Here is a 20408-nt window from a genome sequence, read left to right as displayed (position 1 = left end):
CCACATATCATTCGTGCTTAAAGATAATGCCTCTCCTCTTTCTGTTTATTTGGGGCTGGCTAGAATAGTGTATGTAGGACTCACTGTCTTCTGATGACAGACCCAAAACTGGTCTTTGTATTCATTCTTTGTCACTCTGCCACCCAGATTTTTGGGTCAGGTTGAATTGGATTTGACAAAAGTTACTCCTTTACTGGTTTGAGTTGCTGGTATGGTCTCTTAATAATCCATTGTTTTTCAGTAGTATATAGCTGTACTCTCTTTTGAAATTCTTTTGTCTACTTAAAGTCCCTGTAATCTTTTATTTCTGATAATCTCCAAAGCAGATGTATTCTTAAATTCAGATTTTGAAAACTTTTTTTAGAATACTCTTCTTAGAGTGCTCCTAGGTCTTTGCTAGCTGACTCATCAATTTATAATGATTTGTTATGGAACAAACATGAGATGTTTGCAGAAGAGAGCATTGCAAAAGAGAGCAGTTTTGAGGGCAGAGGCCCTATATAGTTTTTGTAACCCCAGGTACCTAAACCTATTGTTCTGTCTCTAAAAGGTCTCCAATCCATGTTTATTAAATTATTAAATGAGTTATGAATAACAGAGTTGAGGGTTTTTACTGTATATTCTCTAAGGGAACTGCTGGGATGGCTGCTTGTGTTTTCTTGGGCCCCTCCCTGCCAGCTCTAAAGTGAGGACTGTTCAGATGACTTGCTTCTATCCACCCTCTATACCCAGCTCCTTTTTAATTTCTTTTTTACTGAACTTGCTTTCGACTCTTCAGACAGCTTCTGATTGCTATTTCCTTTGTCAGTTTGGATTGCTGTTGATCACTATTGCTGTTTTTTTTAAAATTCTTGTCCTCTTCCTTTTACTGTTTGTTTCCAGCCTATTTTCCTTTATATTGTGAAATGCATAAGTCTTTTAAAAAAGACATCACGAGTCTTCAGAAGGTTTTAGTCTCCTTCCCTGCAAGTCGGTCACATGTGAACATAGCTGTGTAAAAGCACATGCTCTTCTGGTTGTGTTGATTTGGTACTTTGGTTGTAGGAGTAGCTGTTCCATTATTTGAGGGGTAGTGGTAGTGGTTGTGGTGGAGTAGTTGAAAGGATGTAGGGCTTAGTTCTCCTTCTGGTTCCTCAGATCTCTTGAAAATGGAGTATTAATTAGATGGATGAATAAAAATAACTGAAATTTTTTGTGTTAATATGTCAAATATACTTGCATGGCAAGTTACCCAGAAAATCATGTGCTTCATCACACTTTTCGAAAATGTTCACGAGTACAAAATTGTTAATCATTACTTTAATTTTTATAGAGAATAAAAACAAAAAGATTTTAAGTGGTACTTAGCCTGCAACTGTCCGTATAGTCAAAGCTATACAGCAGTCATGTATGGATGTCAGAGTTGAACCGCTGAGCGCTGAAGAAATGATGGTCTTGAACTGTGGTGTTGGAGAAGACTCTTGAGAGTCCCTTGGACTGCAAGGAGATCCAACCAGTCCATCCTAAAGGAAATCAATCCTGAATATTCATTAGAAGGACTGATGATGAAGCTGATGCAAAGCTCCAATCCTTTGGCTACCTGATAAGAAGAACTGACTCACTGGAAAAGACCCTGATGCTGGGAAAGAGTGAAGACAAGGAGGAGGAGGAGAGGACAGAGGATGAGATGGTTGGATGGCATCACCAGTTCAATGGACATGAGTTTGAACAAGCTCTGGGAGATGGTGAAGGACAGGGCGGCCTGGTGTGCTGCAGTCCATGGGGTCACAGAGAGTTGGATACGACTGAGAGACTGAACAGCAACAACAAATTGGAAGGTTACAGGTTCCCCCGTAGTCAGCTATGGTACTATTCCATGATTCTCTTTCCTTTCGGGATCCAGGCCGAAGGAGCACCCCCCTTCATGACTTACTATTCTCTTGGCAGAGAGAAAAGAGCAAGAGCTGGTGGAGGGATGTCCCTGGTGGCCCAGGGGCTAAGACTCTGTGTTCCCAATGCAGGGGGCCCAGGTTCGATCCCTGGTCAGGGAACCAGATCCCACATGCTGCAACTAAGACTCTGAGCAGCCAAATCAATAAATGACTATTAAAAAAAAAAAAAAGAGCTGGTGGAAACACACAGTAGCCCTTAAAAATTCCACCTGTAACTGGAACTTCCTCATATTTCATTGGCCAGAGTAGGTCACATGGCCAAGCCAATAGTAGGGTACTCACAGAGAGGCACTGTAAGTCACATGGCAACAGGCAGGGCTGTTAATATTCTTGTTTCAGCTCAGTCGCTCAGTCGTGTCCAACTCTTTGTGACCCTGTGAACTGCAGCATGCCAGGCCTCCCTGTCCATCACCAACTCCCGGAGTCCACCCAAACCCATGTCCATTGTGTCGGTGATGCCATCCAACCATCCCTGTTGTCCCCTTCTCCTCCTGCCCTCAATCTTTCCCAACATCAGGATCTTTTCAAGTGAGTCAGCTTTTTGCATCAGGTGGCCAAAATATTGGAGTTTCAGCTTCAATGTCAGTCCTACCAGTGAACACCCAGGACTGATTTCCTTTAGGATGGACTGGTTGGATCTCCTTGCAGTCCAAGGGACTCTCAAGAATCTTCTGCAACACCACAGTTCAAAAGCATCAACTCTTCTGCGCTCAGCTTTCTTTATAGTCCAACTCTCACATCCATACATGACCACTGGAAAAACGATAGCCTTGACTAGACAGACCTTTGTTGGCAAAGTAATGTCTCTGCTTTTTAATATGCTGTCTAGGTTGGTCATAACTTTCCTTCCAAGGAGTAAGCATCTTTTAATTTCATGGCTGCAATCACCATCTGCAGTGAATATTGTTGTAAGAGGAGGATAAATGAGAATTATAATATAACCTACCAGATTTTAGGATGATATAACAGTTTTATAACAATTTTTTTCTTAGTAAAATTTGTTTTTTTCCCTTTTTTTGTTTTTTGTTGCATTAGTTAGGATACTGGTTCAAGCCAAAATCTCAGTAGCTTAAACAGGAGAGAATTTACCTCTCTCAAGTAACTGTCCAAGTAAGATAAATACTAGAGGGCTGATATGGCAGCTTCATGATAGTGTCAGAGACATAGACCCTTTTTCTCTGTTGCTCTTTATATTTTCAACAATGTTTTCCATCTCACAGTCTGGGTAGATCCTCCACGTTTCACAGCCATATCTACCTTCTGGACAGCTGGAAGAAATAACTGGGAGGTAGAAGACATTCTCCTTCCCTGTAGGTGTACAACCTGAGAGCTGGGCAAGTTATTTCCTTTCACATTTCATTGAGAGAAACCGAGATTGCAAAAGATGAGAAATGTACGTTTCGGTAGGTGTCCGCATGTTTGAGTAAGGTTTAGGGGTATTATTATTAAAGAAAGAAAAGAGTAAAGGTTATTAGGGAGCAGTTAGCCATCTCTTTTTAATTCAATTAGTTTAATTGGAAACCTATGAAGAATAGATATTATTAGCACTTTACAGATAAGTGGGCAGGCTTTTCAAAGAGGAGATAAATTTTATGTTCATGGTCTCCCTGAGAAGTAGTGAAATGGGCTTTGAATTTAAGCCTATGTGAGGGTTTTTTTCTTTTTTTAAAGCATTCTGTTGACTTCCTAATGTCTTATTTTCAAGCCCTTAAGATTTTTTTCAGAGTAGTAATAAATAATGTTGACTCTTTAGAAGGGATTTTCAGATATTTATGAATATTTTACTTTGTGAAAAATGATGCATGTTTATGACCTAGCGAATGAATAAATAATTGCTTCAAATTATAATAATATTAGAAATTAAGTCAGGTTTTGACTTTTGATAACTTTAGTTTAAAAGTTTTCTTTTAGAAATTAGTTTGGTTACTAAGTATTCATATATAATTTTGCATACTGATGGCACATTTTTGGATTTTACATTTTTTCCTAAGCTAAAATATCTTAATTGTTTTGTTCTATAGAATTAAGTAAGTGCTTATTATAAAAACTATTTTCAGAGAACACAGAGTAGTATAAAGAGGAATGTAAAAATCATTTGTAATTCCATTATCCAGAGGTCATCACTGTTGCCAGCTTAGCTATGCCTTTCAAAATTTTTCTCTATGCATTCATTATGTGTGTTGTATCTATGTGATTTTTTTTAATCTAAAATGATCATATTTCAGTTAAAAAGAAAAAGACGATTTTACCAAGATGCACCAAACACACTCTTTGATCATCTTACTTGATGAGTGAATTGGCAATTTGGATGACTTTTCTCCATTCTCACTTAGCTGTAATGTATTAGTATAGTTGATCAGCACAGAATGTACTTAATCACTTACGGAGCTAATGCCTTCTCAAATGTATTTATGTAGTAAGCAATCAAGCTCTTTTCTATAGCAGAGTATTTATACATTTCTTTGGGAGTAGGCTGAATATATACTTTTTTTTTCATACTGGGACATGTTTGAGATGAAAGGGACATTACAAGTATTTAAAGTTTTTTGAAATTTTTTTTGCCATCAAAATGGTTTTATTATACTGAAATGTAATATAGATCAGTAAAATAGTTCTGTCTGTTTTCAAAAATGAAAGTTTATAAAATACTTGTTTTATAGTACAACAAAATAGTCTTTACTCAGATACACAGATGACACCACCCTTATGGCAGAAAGTGAAGAAGAACTAAAGAGCCTTTTGATGAAAGTGAAAGGAGAGTGAAAAAGTTGGCTTAGAACTCAACATTAAAAAAAATAAGATCGTGGCATCCAGTCCCATCACTTCATGGCAAATAGATGGGGGAACAATGGAAACAGTGACAGACTTTATTTTGGGGGGCTCCAAAATCACTGCAGGTGGTGACTGCAGCCATGAAATTAAAAGGTGCTTGCTTCTTGGAAGAAAAGCTATGACCAACCTAGACAGCATATTAAAAAGCAGAGACATTACCTTGCCGACAAAGGTGCGTCTAGTTAAAGCTGTGGTTTTTTTCAGTAGTCATGTATGGCTGTGAGAGTTGGACCATAAAGAAAGCTGAGTTCCGAAGAATGGATGCTTTTGAACTGTGGTGTTGGAGAAGACTCTTGAGAGTCCCTGGGACGGCAAGGAGATCCAACCAGTCCGTCCTAAAGGAAATCAGTCCTGAATGTTCACTGGAAGGACTGATGCTGAAGCTGATGTGAAGAACTGACTCAAGACCCTGATGCTGGGCAAGATTGAAGGCAGGAGGAGGAGGAGAGGACAGAGGATGAGATGGTTGGATGGCATCACCAACTCGATGGCCATGAGTTTGAGCAAACTCCTGGAGTTGGTGATGGACAGGGAAGCCTGGTGTGCTACAGTCCATGGGGTCACAAAGAGTTGGACACGACTGAGTGACTGAACTGAACTGACATTGATTATGAGAATAGAAACAAAAGCAGGATAGTTATTCTGGGTAATAGTCATATTTTTTTGCCAGTTTCTTAGATGTATCTGTCTCTAATATGTTTTTAGAAACAGATATGTAATCATTATTCTACATGTTTCTTTAAATTTAGATGCTGTAAAATCGTACTCTCCTATTTCATTTCATTCTAGTACAGAATATAAATTTATATAGTTAAAAATAGGAAGACTTTTGATGGAACTTCTAGAATTCATTGCTTTAATTAAATCTCATATTCTGTTTGAACTCATTCAGTTTGTTCGGTACTTAACATTGCTTTTGAGGTATGTTTCAGTGCCTTGGCAAATTTTCTTTCTAATAATTATATTTTCTAAAAGCTTCAATAGCTGAAGTTTTTTTTTTTTTTAATCTTTTTTTCATTGAACTTTAGTCTTTGATTAAAGATTTCCCACTGATTTTGAACAATATGCAACCAATCATTAGAGGACTTGCCTTCAAAAAGATTCAGTAGTGAGACACTTAGGTTGGGATTATAAAGTCAGTCCTTGAAAGATTCTAGCCTTTAAAATCTGATGACAGGTTGCAATTAGGGAACACATATTTCCGTGTTTAAGTATATTTTTGTTTTGTTTTCAGTACCATTTTTTATCCTTAAAATTTTAACTGTGGATGTATGTAAACATTTGTAAGTTTTGGCATTTGTAGCTAACTCATTAATACTGGTGCCACTAGAGTGCCATGATAAATAGAAGTAGCCTCAGAAGTTTTATCCAAATTATCTATCCATTTTCTAGAGAAATTTTAGTACATAATTTTGTATTAAACGTATAATTTCTTCTCTTCAGCTCATTGTTCTTGAAAGGATTTATAGGGTGATAATAAAGATTGTCAAGCAACAAAATAAACAGTTCTAGAATTATACCATACAATAAATGACAAAACCACCTTGAGGTTTTAGACTATTGACTCCTCACACATACTTCGTTTGTACCTCACCTGTAGTTTCTCACTTACTTCGCTGGCTAGTGGCCTGGTGCATGTTGCAGGTCATCGCACATCTCACTGTACTGACTGTGTTAGCAGGAGCACCAGCATCAAATATTTCTTCTGCTGTCTCAAAAGGATGTAAAGAGTTAGCTGTCCATGGTTGCTTGTGTCTGAGGATACTTTTCTCTGTTTTCTGCATGGTGTCCCTGAAAAGGTGTTAATGTTTTATCTCTGAAGAGTCAGGGGAAAGGTGGAATTACCACTGGTCCTTTTTACAATTTCATCACTTGTTCAAGTGGTTAGAACACTTAAGACACTGTTAGCTTGGCCAGAAAATAGATGAATACACTAGAGGTGTTCTACATTCATCTTGGTTTATTTTAATATAGTGATTAATGAAATATACTTCATTCCAGGAAGTGAAAACTGTGAGACAAGTGGTAAACCACATGGGATGTTGAGACAAGAGATTGTACTTTTCTGAGCAAACCAGGGCATTTGAGAAACAGCTTGGTAATGTGAAAGAGTATGGTGCTTAGAGTAGGACAGACCTGAATTTAAGTCCAGACTCTGCCATTTAAAAGCTTGGACAAGTAACCTCTCTGAAACTTGGTGTGTTAGGGTTCTCAGAGAAACAACCAGTAGGACAGACACTCACACTGACCAATTAATTTTAAAGAATTGGCTCATGTTTTTGTGGAGGTTGGCAAGACCTAAATCTGCAGGGCCTGTTGGAGACTGAGGGGAGAGTTGATGTTGCCGTTGTGTCTGAAGGTGATCTCAAGGCAGAATTACTTCTTCCTTTGGGGAGATCAGTCTTTCTCTCTTAGGACTTTCAGCTGCTTGGATGAGACCTCCCCACATTATGGAGGATAATCTGCTTTATGGCTTTAAATGTTAATCACATCTAAAAAAAATTTGACCAAACAACAGGGTACTCTTGCCTCACCAATTAGACAAGTAAAACTTTCACACGACGTTTCTTTATTTACTTACTGGGAAGATAATATATGACTCACAAGGATTAAGTGTGGTAGTATTTATAAAGCACTTAGTATAATGTGTTCTCAGAGTGGGCACTGAGTACATGTTGGTCTTAATCTAGTTTTGTGCCCATTAAGACTATAGGCCCAACTTTGATGCTTGAAGATCTTTTCCCCTGTTTATCTTTGTATTTCTTTCTAAGCTTCTCCTGTCTCTTCATCTACTTAATAAGTCCTGTTTTTCTTCAAACCAAACCCTTCTTTTTCACCATTGCCGGTGTTTAGGTCTTCTACAGGGTTATTAAAATTTTGTCCTAAGTAACCCTCTGCATGCCATCCTACTTTCCCTCTTCACGTACAAATAATCACGTAGTTAATTAGCATTAACTAGTATTAGGTGCTTGAGCAAGTCCTCTTTTCCATCGTTATTTTCTTTACTTTTACCATGGGAGGTGAAGCCCTTCATCACTTGTCTTCTGTAACAACGGTCCCTAACTTTTTTGGCAGCAGGGACCAGTTTCATGGAAGACAATTTTTCCATGGATTGAGGGGTTGAGTGGGCGGTGGGGGGACAGTTTTGGGATGATTCAAGTACATTTATTTATTGTGAACTTTATTATCATTACATTGTGTTATATAATAAAGTAATAATACAACTCACCATAATGCCAAATTAGAAGGACCCTTGAGCATGTTTTCCTGCTACTAGAGTGATTATAAATACAGATGAAATTTTGCTCCCTTGCCTGCCCCCCACCACCTACTGTGCAGCCTAGGTCGTAATAGGCCAAGGACCAGAATGTGGTTGCTACTGCTAAGTCACTTCAGTCGTGTCCGACTCTGTGCGATCCCATAGACGGCAGCCCATGAGGCTTCCCCGTCCCTGGGATTCTCCAGGCAGGAACTCTGGAGTGGGTTGCCATTTCCTTCTCCAGTGCATGAAAGTGAAAAGTGAAAGTAAAGTCGCTCAGTCGTTTCCAACTCTTCGCGACCCCATGGACTGCAGCCTACCAGGCTCCTCCATCCATGGGATTTTCCAGGCAAGAGTACTGGAGTGGGGTGCCATTGCCTTCTCCCAGAATGTGGTTGGGGACCCCTTATAATCTTATCTCTAGTCCTTATTACCATTTAGAACTCCTTACTATTCTCGACAAATGTAACTGAGATTTCTGTTGATTGCATTTATCCCTTTGTATAGAATCACCGTCTCCCGTACTCCTCTATACCTCAGATTTCTGCACTGGTGTCACCCTCATGAAACCTTCCTGTATTTCCTTTCCAATTCCAGAACACTGTTAAACACATTCAGGTACAAGTGAACCTGGGCCTTCAAATGTTGATACTCCTCAGCTGCCTTTCAGATGAGATAATATATCTGTTCATCAGCTGACCAAGGAACCGTTTAGACTGTATTATGAATTGAGTGGACTTCCCAGGTGGTACAGTGGTAAAGAATCTGCCTGCCAGTATAAGAAACGCAGGTTCCATCTCTGGGTTGGGAAGGTTCTTGCCTGGAAAATTCCATGGACGGAGGAGCCTGGTGGGTATAGTCCATGGAGTTGCAAAGAGTTGGACATGACTGAGTGAGCCACACACACATGTGAATTGAACACCACTCCCTGCCTATAAGCATTTCAGATCTAATATTAATATCATTTTTTTTTGGTTCATTAGTTTGTATATTCACTTGACTAGTTTATTGAAGTGGTTTTTTGTGTTCATTGGTACTTTGGGGACTTGGGCAGAGGATGAACTCTTAAGGTTTTGGGCTTCTCAGTTGCTTTTAAACCAAATCATTTCACCATAATTTGTTAAATGTTGAGTTTCTGAGTAAAATTTTATGAGAGGAAGAGTTCTGATATCAAAAACAGTTTTAAAATTCCTGTTTTGTTTCTTGTCTACCTAATTCTTGGTAATCTACATGGCTGCCTTTATTTACTCTCCCTTTCTCCCAAAAGAAACAAAATTCAATTTTTTGAAATCATGGATATATTAATTATATTTATCTTTATTTCATGTATCTGTTGAATGAATGTAATTATATTAATAAAAGTCATTGAATAGCATTTAATTTCTAATTATTTATTTATTTTAGTTATCAAGTGGAAATCCTCTTTATGAAAAATACTATAGACAGGTAAGATGATTGTTTTTTATAGAATATACTTTCAACTCCTGATTGTATTCAGCCAGCTGAATAAATTTGACATTTCTTGTTTTCATTTTCTTGTGCTTTAATCTCCCACTTTGATTAATGTGTTTAACAGGTTTTCAGAACAATTAAGGAAAGATAATTAAGACCAAACACTTGTCTTAAATATCTGTCTTAAAAATCCATGTAGCATTAGATATATTCATCCAGATACAGACATTTGAATTAATTTATAAGTTATTTAGAAATTACTTTTATGTTATTTTAAAGACATTTTAGAGTTTAATTTTCATGAAGTTGAAGCCTTAACACTCATATAAATATAAAATGAACACGTATTAAAGATTTTTTCAACTCATTAATTATTGAGAGAACTAGTGAGATGTAAAAATGGGAATATGAGTTACAGAGATTTATATTCTCCATCAGAGAAAATTAATTTCTTTGGTATGGATAGGAATCATTTGCATTGCTATCAGTTTTATATAATTTAACCTCTACCCCTACAGAGTATAGAATAAATAGCTTAGTTCATAGAAGTCAAAGGTACAAACCATAGATCAGATAATCTTCTGAAAGCATAGACGGTATTATTTGCCCATTTCCAAATATCAAATCATTTTTCTTTATAATTTCTTCACCTTCTGATCATGATTACTGAAAAGGCTGGTCTCATTATGTTTGATCCTATTGTCTACATAATTGCAGCAAGTTTTAATGAACCGCTATAGGTCTTCTTGTGTGACTTGCAAGCCTAAAGCCGTATACTTATTATTTAACAACTTCTAAGGCCAGGTAATAAGTTTCTGCTTAAAACTTTTGTTATATTCTTCTATTTTGAGACTAAGATCCAAACTTTAGAAATTCACTTCTTATTTCACATGCAGTACATGTAAATTTGAGTGAATTTACCTCATCTTGGGATTTCCCATATCTGCTAAGTTTCCTGGCCTTCTGAGTAACCTTGCTTTAGTGCTTGAGACACTTGGGATCTTACAAACCATGTAGCAGGCTGGTCTTCATGTGGGGGCCTGGTAGACTTGGGCTCTACGTAAAGTCAGTCCCTGATCCTTAATAGTGTCTTGTTCTATCTGAATGAAAGAGAATCATTTCAAATATGGCCTTGTTTTTGTATAATTGGTTTACTCAACTATATCCTGATAAAAAGGAGAACAAATTGTTATTTAGCTTTATAACTATATGGCCGTAAAAGATAAGGACATTCATTAAAGGTTTTTGATTTCTGAAGGGTCAGTGAAGAAACAGATAACATTGAAAAGTATTTCATTCAGTTTACCAAAGCAGCGCCTGCTAAATTGAGGGATAATTTAGTAAGAAAAGGCTTTTCCACGTATCCATTAGAAAATAGAATAGTAAAAATAATACCAGCAGTACGGCACATAAAAAATCCTAATTGAGTTTTCCATAACACTTCATTCAGCTCTGTCTAATTTGTGTTCTCCTGCATCTTGGGTTAGGAGTTTGCTTTCATGAGATATATCTACTTCCAGTATGCAGAGTCCTGGAATTTTGACTTGGTCTATCAATATAGTTTGAAAGTTGCCTAAATGATGTCAGCCTAGAAGTCTTTACCCAACAGTCTATGTTTTAAAGTGTTAATAGTTCAGAGTATGTGGTATTGTTCTTTCCGTGAGGCTCTGAGACTCTTCCTTTGTTGAAGAGGTGCCCTGTAGCTTATGGCAGAGCCTTTAGGCAGACAGAAACTGCCTGTAGATGACAAAGGCTGAATGGCTATGTTTAATTATTATAGTAGCCAAAAGAATGGAAGATAGTAAAATTGTTTACTGGAATAAAGTGCATAAGTATTTCTTCAGAGTTTGATCAGTGTTTCCCCTCAGTGCCTCTGTTTTTGGGCTATCTGGGGAGAGAGATGTTCCTTTTCTTTTCCAACCCTTGTCAGAGAGTAGGCAAAGAAAAGAGTTGTGGAGAATTCTAGAGGCTGATTTCCTAACTGTTTTTGTTCTTCTTTGTTACCCAAAATGTGGGTTGGGCAATTCTTTCCTGTTTGCTGAGTGTCTGATTTATCCCATGTTCTAGCACTTGAAAGAAAGGATTTCTCTTTTGCTTCTCTGCCGGGTTTGGTCTGTCTGGAATGCTTTGTATATGATTTAGTAAACTTAATCTTTTAATTCTTTTTTTTAATATAAATTTATTTATTTTAATTGGAGGTTAATTACTTTACAATATTGTATTGGTTTTGCCATACAGTGGAAAAATAGCCAGCTCACAAATATCCCAATATCATGTTACTCTTCCCATGACTTTTTAAAATTTACTTTTCATTTTTTACAAATAGAACTTTACTTTAGGAAATCTCTACAGAAGTGAGAGTCATTTTTTTTTTTTGAACTGTTTTTCTGTTTTTGGTGACCTCATTCTGTCTTAAAGGAAAGTCCCCATCAGTTAAAATGATGTGTTTCCCTTAATGTGCTTTAGGAACTTAGCAGTTTTTTAAATGTTACTTAAAGTTTATAATAGAATCACTGCTAGTTTTAGAACTGATATTGCTTTGATTTTTATAAAAAGTGTTGCAGTTTCTTAAGAGTAAGTATAAAAGCAGAAGTTAATTATTTAAAGATATTAAAAAAAAATCCCACCAGATAACTGTGCAGCTATTTACATTTATCAGAAGACCTCTCCAGAAACTATTGCTCTTTTTCTCTATTGCCATTCAAGTTTATTGAAATTTAAATGGCACCTATAGAAGACTTGGAATTAGAAGATATAGGTTAATATTATGACTCCACTAATTTGTTTGACATCCTCTGAGCTTCAGGGTTTTTTTGTTTTTGGTTTGGCCATGCTGCATAGCTTGTGGAATGTTATGGGATCTTAGTTCCCTGACCAGGCACTGAACCCAGGCCCCAGAAATGAAAGCGCCAAGTCCTAGCCACTGGTTTGCCAGGGAATTCCCCGAGCTCCAGTTTTATCATTTGTGTAATGGACATGATAAAAAACACATTGTAGATGGACAGTGCTCTCTAGATGGTACTCTTCTCATATGGGTCTCCAATATTGCATTATACCTGATGCTGGGAAAGACTGAAGGCAGGAGGAGAAAGGGACGACAGAGGATGAAATGGTTGGATGGCCTCACCAACTCAGTGGACATGAGTTTGAGTAAACTGCGGGGGTTGGTGATAGACAGGGAGGCCTGGCGTGCTGCAGTCCATGGGGTTGCAAAGAGTCGGACATGACTGAGTGACTGAACTGAACTGAATATTACATGGCCTTTGTTAATGAGAGGATTCCTGCTCTCTTTTTGAAAAACTCAGTTCTCAAGTCATAGGGAGGAATGCAGGTAAATAATCCTAATTTTGTCTTTATGTTTTTTGTCAGTTTATGGTTTGTATTTTTTCAGGTTGATACGGGCAATACTGGAAGGGTATTGGCTTCTGATGCTGCTGTATTCCTAAAAAAATCAGGACTTCCAGACCTGATACTCGGAAAGGTAGTATTTGTTCATTGTATCCATGACTAGATATAATGAATATTTATTAGTATAGATAAATTGGATAAAATTCAAAAGACATCTCAAGAAACTTAGAACTGAGTCATGAAAGCAGTTACAGTAATCCAAAGGGAATTTCTGATGTAGTGATTTATCATCTTGAAAAATATGGTGTTTTTTAGATTTTTAGAAAACAAATTACTTTTTAGAATGAAATGAGGAAGTAATAGTACATTTGAGTGTTGTGGAGAGAAACAGTGCAGACTGGGAACCTTGCCACCCACTCAGAATTGGCTGTTTCCCTGCTTCCTCTATTAAAACTGTCTCTTAACTGTGTTGAGTATGTGGTAAATACAGTAGGAGATGAGAGGCTTAGGAAAGAGTACAAAGAGGTAGAAAGTCCTTCTCTTGGCTTGATGTCCTTATAAATCCTTATGTATGATATTGATATGTATTCAACCCTGAAAAATAATCATTAGTAATTTTATTATTCACAAATAAACATTAACTATTTCAGCTTATCCATAAGAAAGAATATCATCTTAATAAGGATCTAAAATCAAGGTAGCATATTCTAGTAGAAAGAGCACTGGACTTAGAACCTGGGTTGGGTCAATGAAAAAGTCATTGGACTGGAAGTTAGAACCTGGGCTTCATTTCTTTCCCTGATGTCTTGGATGTTCATGAGTAAGTCACTTAACCTCATTGGACCTTAATATCTTTGTGTAAGGTTACACTAAGTGATCGTCAAAGTTTCTTTTTGCTTTTAATTCTACAGTTCTTAAATCTGACTACCAAAGAGCATGAGGTTGTCAATTGCAGGAATTTTATTTATCTGTAGGATGATTTTTGTTTTAAATATAGATTGATACTTTTCTTTTCTTCTAAATTTCAGATCTGGGATTTAGCTGACACAGATGGGAAAGGTATCCTGAACAAACAAGTAAGATTCGGAGACTGACATGAGCAATTTTTGAGTGATTCAGAATAAAAAATAGCCAGCAGTTTTTTGTATTTTTAAACTAAAAATTCGTTTTTGCAAAATTAGGGTTTTGCAAGGACAAGTGTTATAATAAAGAAAATGCTTCCAATCACTAGACATTAAAGTACCTAATTCCCAAAGATTAGAGTTTGGTGACATTAGATCTGGAGTGTCAGTTTGGGCTGCTATAACAAAATACCACAAACAGCAAAAATTTATTGCTCACAGTTCTGGAGGCTGGAAGTCTGAGATAAATTGCCAGCATGATTCTAGTGAGAACTTTCTTCTAGATTGCAGACTTTTTCTTTATCCTTACATGGCAGAATGTGTTAGTAATTTCTTTCAACCCTCTTTTGTAAGGCATTAGGCCCATTTATAAGGGCCCTATCCTAATGGTCTAAGTACTTCCCAGAGGCTCTGCCATTGTTTTGGGGAGTTTAGCTTTCAACATATGGATTTTGGGGGATACATTCAAATAATAACATGGGATTTATTTTTCTTAGTTATTCAGGGAGACTTTACTCTTTGTATCTTACTAAGTTTCTTATGTGTTCAGGGTTATAAATAAAAGTGGATTTTATTATTTATGTGTTAAGATGGTATTGCCTTATACATTTGAAGGGAAGATCTTGGCTAATCAAATCTAAGTATGGTGTATTCTGGTCTAGTTTTATTGCTAACATATAAACCAAAAAATGGTTTACAGGCCAGAAGTCAGTCTTGGGCCAGAAATATGTGAAAGCGGTTGTGGGTATTAGGCACCATTAGAGTACTTTAAATTAAGTTTCACTTGTTGGAGATAGATTTCAGAGTTCTACAGGATTAAATTCAAAGCTTGCTACATGCTGATACATTGGCTGAGCACTACTACTCAAAGTTAATTCCCCCTATAGGGATAACTGAAGCTGACTGAGAAAAAAGGATGGAAAAATTAGGTGAGGGGTCAGAATACCCAGTCTCTTATTTAAGATTCCAAGGCTAGATTGTGGTCCTCATTGGACCCCCTGGCCAGAAGAGCCGATTTGATGCCTTGGAGACATTGGAAAACTAAATTCATGTGAGCATCCAGGGTGCTCTAGACTTAGTCAGCAGATTATTTGTTGAGTACCTGTTTTGAGCCAGGCGTTGGAGATACAGAAGTAAATGTGATGGAATGTGATCCCTGTCTTCAGGAACTTAACAGTAAAATAAATTCTTCATTGCTTCTCCTAGTCTTCGGATGTTTAGTTTGAGTTGCCTTTGTTATATCCAGGTGGCCGGTTTTATGGATCTGCAGTTAAACTTTGATGTTTGCATTGGAGGAATAGATTTTTGAATTAACATATGAAATTAAGGACATAACCCAATACTTACTGAGTTTCTATGAGCCAAAAGTGATAGTGCTTTCTTCCTATAGTGTGGTTTTTAATTTTGTTCCTTACAGTACATTGTAAGGAATTAGCCCCCCTTTTAAAGAGGTTTTTTTGTTTTTGTTTTTGTTTTTTTAACTTGGCTAAGGCCCCATAACAAGTAGTAGAACTAGAATTCAGTGCAGTATCATTTCACTTCAGAACCCATCCATACTATCAGGGATGTGGACTTGATTATCTAAGAGAATTGATTCTCATGCAGAATGACAAGAGAAAAAGGGTTATTTAGAGTTCAGGATTTAAAGGATGGGAGGAGACAGGACTCCAACAGAAGATACTTGGAAGGTCAGAGAGGAACTCAGACAGCTTTATGAAGTTGTGCTGGTAGAGGAGAGCTTCAGGAAAGATCATACTGTCCAGGCTGCCAAAAGAACAAGTAGGTTGAGGTTTTTTTCTGTTTTTTTGAGAGTCTGTTGTATTTTATAGCTATGAATTTGTGACAGTTGTTTCTCTGGCTAATGGTGGGAGTTGAAGTCAAATTGCATAGAAGCTTAGGTGGTGAATAAAAAGAGGAGGGGAGATCTTGAAATAGCATTTTTTCAAGATATTTATTAGTGAAGACGAAATACTGTATGAACAGACAACCTGCAAGTTTCTAGGAGTAGGTTATGAATTGAGTAAGGAAGTTGTAGGTGAGAACAGGAGATTTGAGAATCAGCAGCTGTACCTAGAGTATTGACAAATTGTAAGTAATCATGACTGGAGTAAAAAGTTTTTGTTATGCCTATTCTGAGACTTGATTTTAACTGAGATCAGCTGAAAACAAGTTGCTTCAGTGTCTTCCCACTTACTAATTAAATTTTGAACTAAGGCTTCTAATGCCAAAAATCAAAGGACTATTGGGAGAGATTTATAAGTATTTTGAAGTCAAGCAGTTACATAATTGTTTCAGGTGTTGCATAGTTATTCTTTGTAGCTTTTCTGGAATAACAGTGACTGAATCATTTGAATGATTATTCTAGTGTCAAAATTTATAATCTTAAATCCAGATATGACTTTTGATAACCTTTCATTTATTTTCTTCTAGACTTTTTTCTAAGATTCTTTTTCTTAAGTGATAAAAATCATTTCTTACCATCATTAAATATTCTTTGAAACATGATTATTAATCTTGGTATATTTCCCATATCGTGTATATCAGTTTATTTTCTCATTTATATTAATATTTTTTGCTGTTTATTATATCAGGAATATCTTTGTACATAGAGCTCTTATATTTAGAGCAATTGTTTTTTAAAGCAAGTGTGCTATTATATTCACTGAGACATAAAAATTTTGAAGTAGTTGTGAATTGTTTTATATTTTCAGATTGAAGATATATGTGTAGATAGATGGATGGATGGGTGAATGGGTAGATGCATAATGCTCTTAACAGTCATACTTTTCTTTCTCAGGAATTCTTTGTTGCTTTGCGTCTTGTGGCATGTGCCCAGAATGGATTGGAGGTTTCACTAAGTAGTTTGAACCTGGCTGTTCCTCCACCAAGATTTGTAAGAAATGCTTTTAAATTTAAATTGTGTTTTAAAAACTGATACCACATGATTAGAAAGTAGTATTTCCTTGCTCCTGTTTACTTTTATTTATTTAACTTCCTATTGATATGCTTTCAGCTTGTTTCCAGTCTTTTATTATTTAAAAACTGCTGCAATAAATAGAAACCTTGAATCTGGCACTTTGCATGTGCAGAAATATATGTATAAATTCTCAGATGTGGAATTGCTGTTTCAAAAGTTTTTGCATTGTAATTTTCACTTATAATAACTTGTCTTCCGTAGTGGTTGTTTTAGTTCATAGTCCCACCAGCAGTTGGTTGAGTGTACTTTTTCTAGCCTACTGTTGTCAAACTTTTGTTTCTTGTAAATTTGATAGGTGACCAGTGCAATGTAGGTGTAGTCTTAATTTATCCTTTTGGTTTTATAAAGTGAAGTTGGGTAGTTTTTCTCATGCTTATGAGCCATTTACATTGTCTTTATGTGAGATGTCTGTTAATAACTTTCGCCTATTTTTCTTTGGTTGTTGGTCTTTTCTTATTGAGTTCAAGAGGCTCTTCATATATTAGGGAAACAGTTGTTTGTCTATATGAAGTGCAAAAATTTTTTCCCAGTTTGCTATTTGTCTTTTGACTTTGTGGTAATTTGTTTTCCCATAAAGAAGATATTGTATTTAATGTAAATGAATTATTTGAATTTGTTTTTTATGGTTTCTTTGTTCACATTTACAATAATCCTGATGTAAGGTGTGTATGGATTAAATTTGCATTTCTTCAAGATGACTACCATGTTTATTGAATAATCAGTCTTTTCCATACTTATTTGAAATGCCACCTCAATCATGACATTCTCATATGTATTTATTTTTTCTGGATTTTTCTGTTTATATCCACTGATCTGTTTATCTGTATGTTGATCTCATATTTTTTCAGTGATCATATTTGATAATTTATATCTGATAGGGCTGGTCCTCCCCACCTTACTGCTTTTTTCACAAGTTTCATAGCTCTTCTTGTTTTTAAAATACAGTATTTTAAAAGTATTTGGTCTAAGTATTACGAATTTAACATCAGTTTTGAGAATTTCTATACTTCTGAGTTTAATTGTGGAGTCAGAGGGTTATTTAAGGATTTGTTGCCTAACTATATACTGTTAGTAAACATTTTCAAATATAGCCATCTCTACATGCAAATAAACATAATAACTTGCACATGCTATTGGTAGGTTCCTGTACTTGTGACTTAGAAATCTCAAGTTGTGCTTGTCCCTGTCTGCTTTCCTTAAATATTGTGGGGAAAAGTCATCAGTTAACAGGGCCATAAATATTTTTGTTACATTCAGATAACTGTATCTTCATTTTATTTTGATTTCAGGTGTAATAGGATTTATTCTATGACACTTAACATGTTTTAGTTAGTGCTCCACAGTCATTTATGCAGCTAACACAGCTAATTCAGTTTTTGTTTCATTTGTACTTCAGTGAAAGTTTGAGTTAATGTTAAATAGTGTCCTTTGTATATTGAGATCCAGCATTTTGTCTGAGTGTTTAAATCCAAAGATGATTTCCTCTTCATTTTTTATTGATATGAGGATTTCAGCCCTTCGTGTGCTGTCTTTTCCTTTTTAGCATGATACCAGTAGTCCTTTGCTAATCAGTGGAACCTCTGCAGCTGAGCTCCCATGGGCTGTGAAAGTAAGTAAACTTTTTGACTATTGTTTTACCATACTTTGCTTCTTACGTACATAATCCTTTCCCCCTTCTTTCAAAATGTATTGTAGGGTGCTTTAGACTTTCATATTTTACTGTGAAGGAAATGCTGGTACGAGAAATTGCTAGAGTGATGTTATTCTTTGTCAGTCATTTTTTGACTGTATTGGCTTAATCTCCTTTCTGTTGTAGTGTAAACTAAAAATGGTGATGTCATAATCTGGTATTAATTAAAATATTTAATGAATACGTAGTTTGCCCCACTGGTATTATTTCTTATTTGAAAAGTTCTGCCTAACTAAATATTCTCTTTATGACTCTAAAACAAACAATTCTTTATGAAATCTTTTTCTGAAATGGGTATTTTGCCTTATAGTTATTTAGAAACACCAAAATGGTTATAGCTATCTTATCAGGTTTTAAAAATTGTAATTTTAAAATAGAATATAGCTGATCAAATAATCTGTAATAAATGTATAGTATTGTCAGAAAACCATTTTGGTTTGTATGCCTTGTGTGCTGTTGTGTAAGGATCTGGTCTTGACTTGGCAAATCATGAATGATAGTTTTTATGTTATACAGATAATTTACAAGGGATTTTAGGGAATACCTTATTATTGATAGGAAAAAGATATCTTGCTTTGGAAAAAATGAGGGAAATGATGTTTATTTCTTTGGCAAGTATTTCTTTTTAAAATAAAAATAAATTGAGTTTGAAATGTAATTAATGTCATGTTTAGAAGGTCACAGAATATCACTAACAGCTGTTGGTTCTTACAGAAGTTATTGCTTTGCTTTGGGTCTGTTTGAGAGGCTTAGACTAGATGCTCTTCTCAAAGTCCTTTGATCCCTGAAATCTTTTGATTTTAAAATCCCTGATTTTAACTTAACAGTAGAAAAGACAAAGATGATGTTTCAGTTACAAAAGGAGTGGAGAGGATTCTAACCTTTTGAGTGGAATAACTTTTAAATTACTATTTACTACAATATATTTGGATGAAAGTGAAATATGTTTTTTAAATGATCATTTTAAAAATGTTGCCTTGTCTTTGAGGACTTAATGTTTATAACTGCAGTTATGTTCCTTTCCCCATTATTTAACTTGTGATCTTTTTTTATATTATAGCCTGAAGATAAGGCCAAATATGATGCAATTTTTGATAGTTTATGCCCAGTGAATGGATTTCTGTCTGGTGATAAAGTGAAACCAGTGTTGCTCAACTCTAAGTTACCTGTGGATATTCTTGGAAGAGTAAGATATTAAATTCTAAGTGTAACTTGTATGTATTTTAATTTTACTTTAAACCAGAACAGTTTAGCTCACTATTAAAGAGTACATAGATCCTATTTTGAAGTTGTGGTGTTACAGAATTTTTTTGTGCTCTCACTTTGCCAGTTTCTTTCTTTCTTTGGTTATTCCCTCTAAAATATGAGTGTTTGAAATTAGCTGTCATAATCCTCTAGGTGAGGCCTTTTGTCTTTGGGTTGTAAGCTCTGACCTCCCAGTTCCTTGATTTAGTTTCCAGAGACCATCAGTATTCTGCATCTCCCTCTACTCCACGGCTGTATCCTGGGGCCTGGTTAAAGGAATAGTTTCATCTCTGAAATCATAAATTCTACTCTCTTCTTGGGTTTCTAGATTTCTTTCCTAGGTATTTGCAAGACTAATTCTTTGACGTTATCAAGACCTTTATCAGTTCAGTTCAGTTGCTCAGTCGTGTCCGACTTTGCGACCCCATGAATCACAGCATGCCAGGCCTCCCTGTTCATCACCAACTCCCGGAGATCACTCAGACTCACGTCCATTGAGTCGGTGATGCCATGCAGCCATCTCATCCTCTGTCATCCCCTTCTCCTCCTGCCC

At 36.0% G+C, this 20408-nt stretch overlaps 1 protein-coding gene across 2 annotated transcripts in view; it reads left to right on the top strand.

Moving 5' to 3' along the window:
- Positions 1-20408, top strand: part of EPS15 (epidermal growth factor receptor pathway substrate 15) — a 146193-nt gene that overhangs the window by 22651 nt on the left and 103134 nt on the right. For both annotated transcript variants that reach the window (XM_018044061.1, XM_005678437.3), the window contains exons 2-7: positions 9427-9468; positions 12866-12955; positions 13851-13898; positions 16741-16836; positions 18464-18529; positions 19671-19796. In XM_018044061.1, the coding sequence (XP_017899550.1) occupies positions 9427-9468; positions 12866-12955; positions 13851-13898; positions 16741-16836; positions 18464-18529; positions 19671-19796 (468 nt within the window). The remainder of the gene's footprint in view (positions 1-9426; positions 9469-12865; positions 12956-13850; positions 13899-16740; positions 16837-18463; positions 18530-19670; positions 19797-20408) is intronic.

The sequence above is a fragment of the Capra hircus genome, chromosome 3 (genome assembly GCF_001704415.2).
Source record: "Capra hircus breed San Clemente chromosome 3, ASM170441v1, whole genome shotgun sequence".
Lineage (NCBI taxonomy): Eukaryota > Metazoa > Chordata > Mammalia > Artiodactyla > Bovidae > Capra > Capra hircus.
Note: the sequence above shows the minus strand (reverse complement) of the source record. Positions and strands in the feature narration are given on the sequence as shown.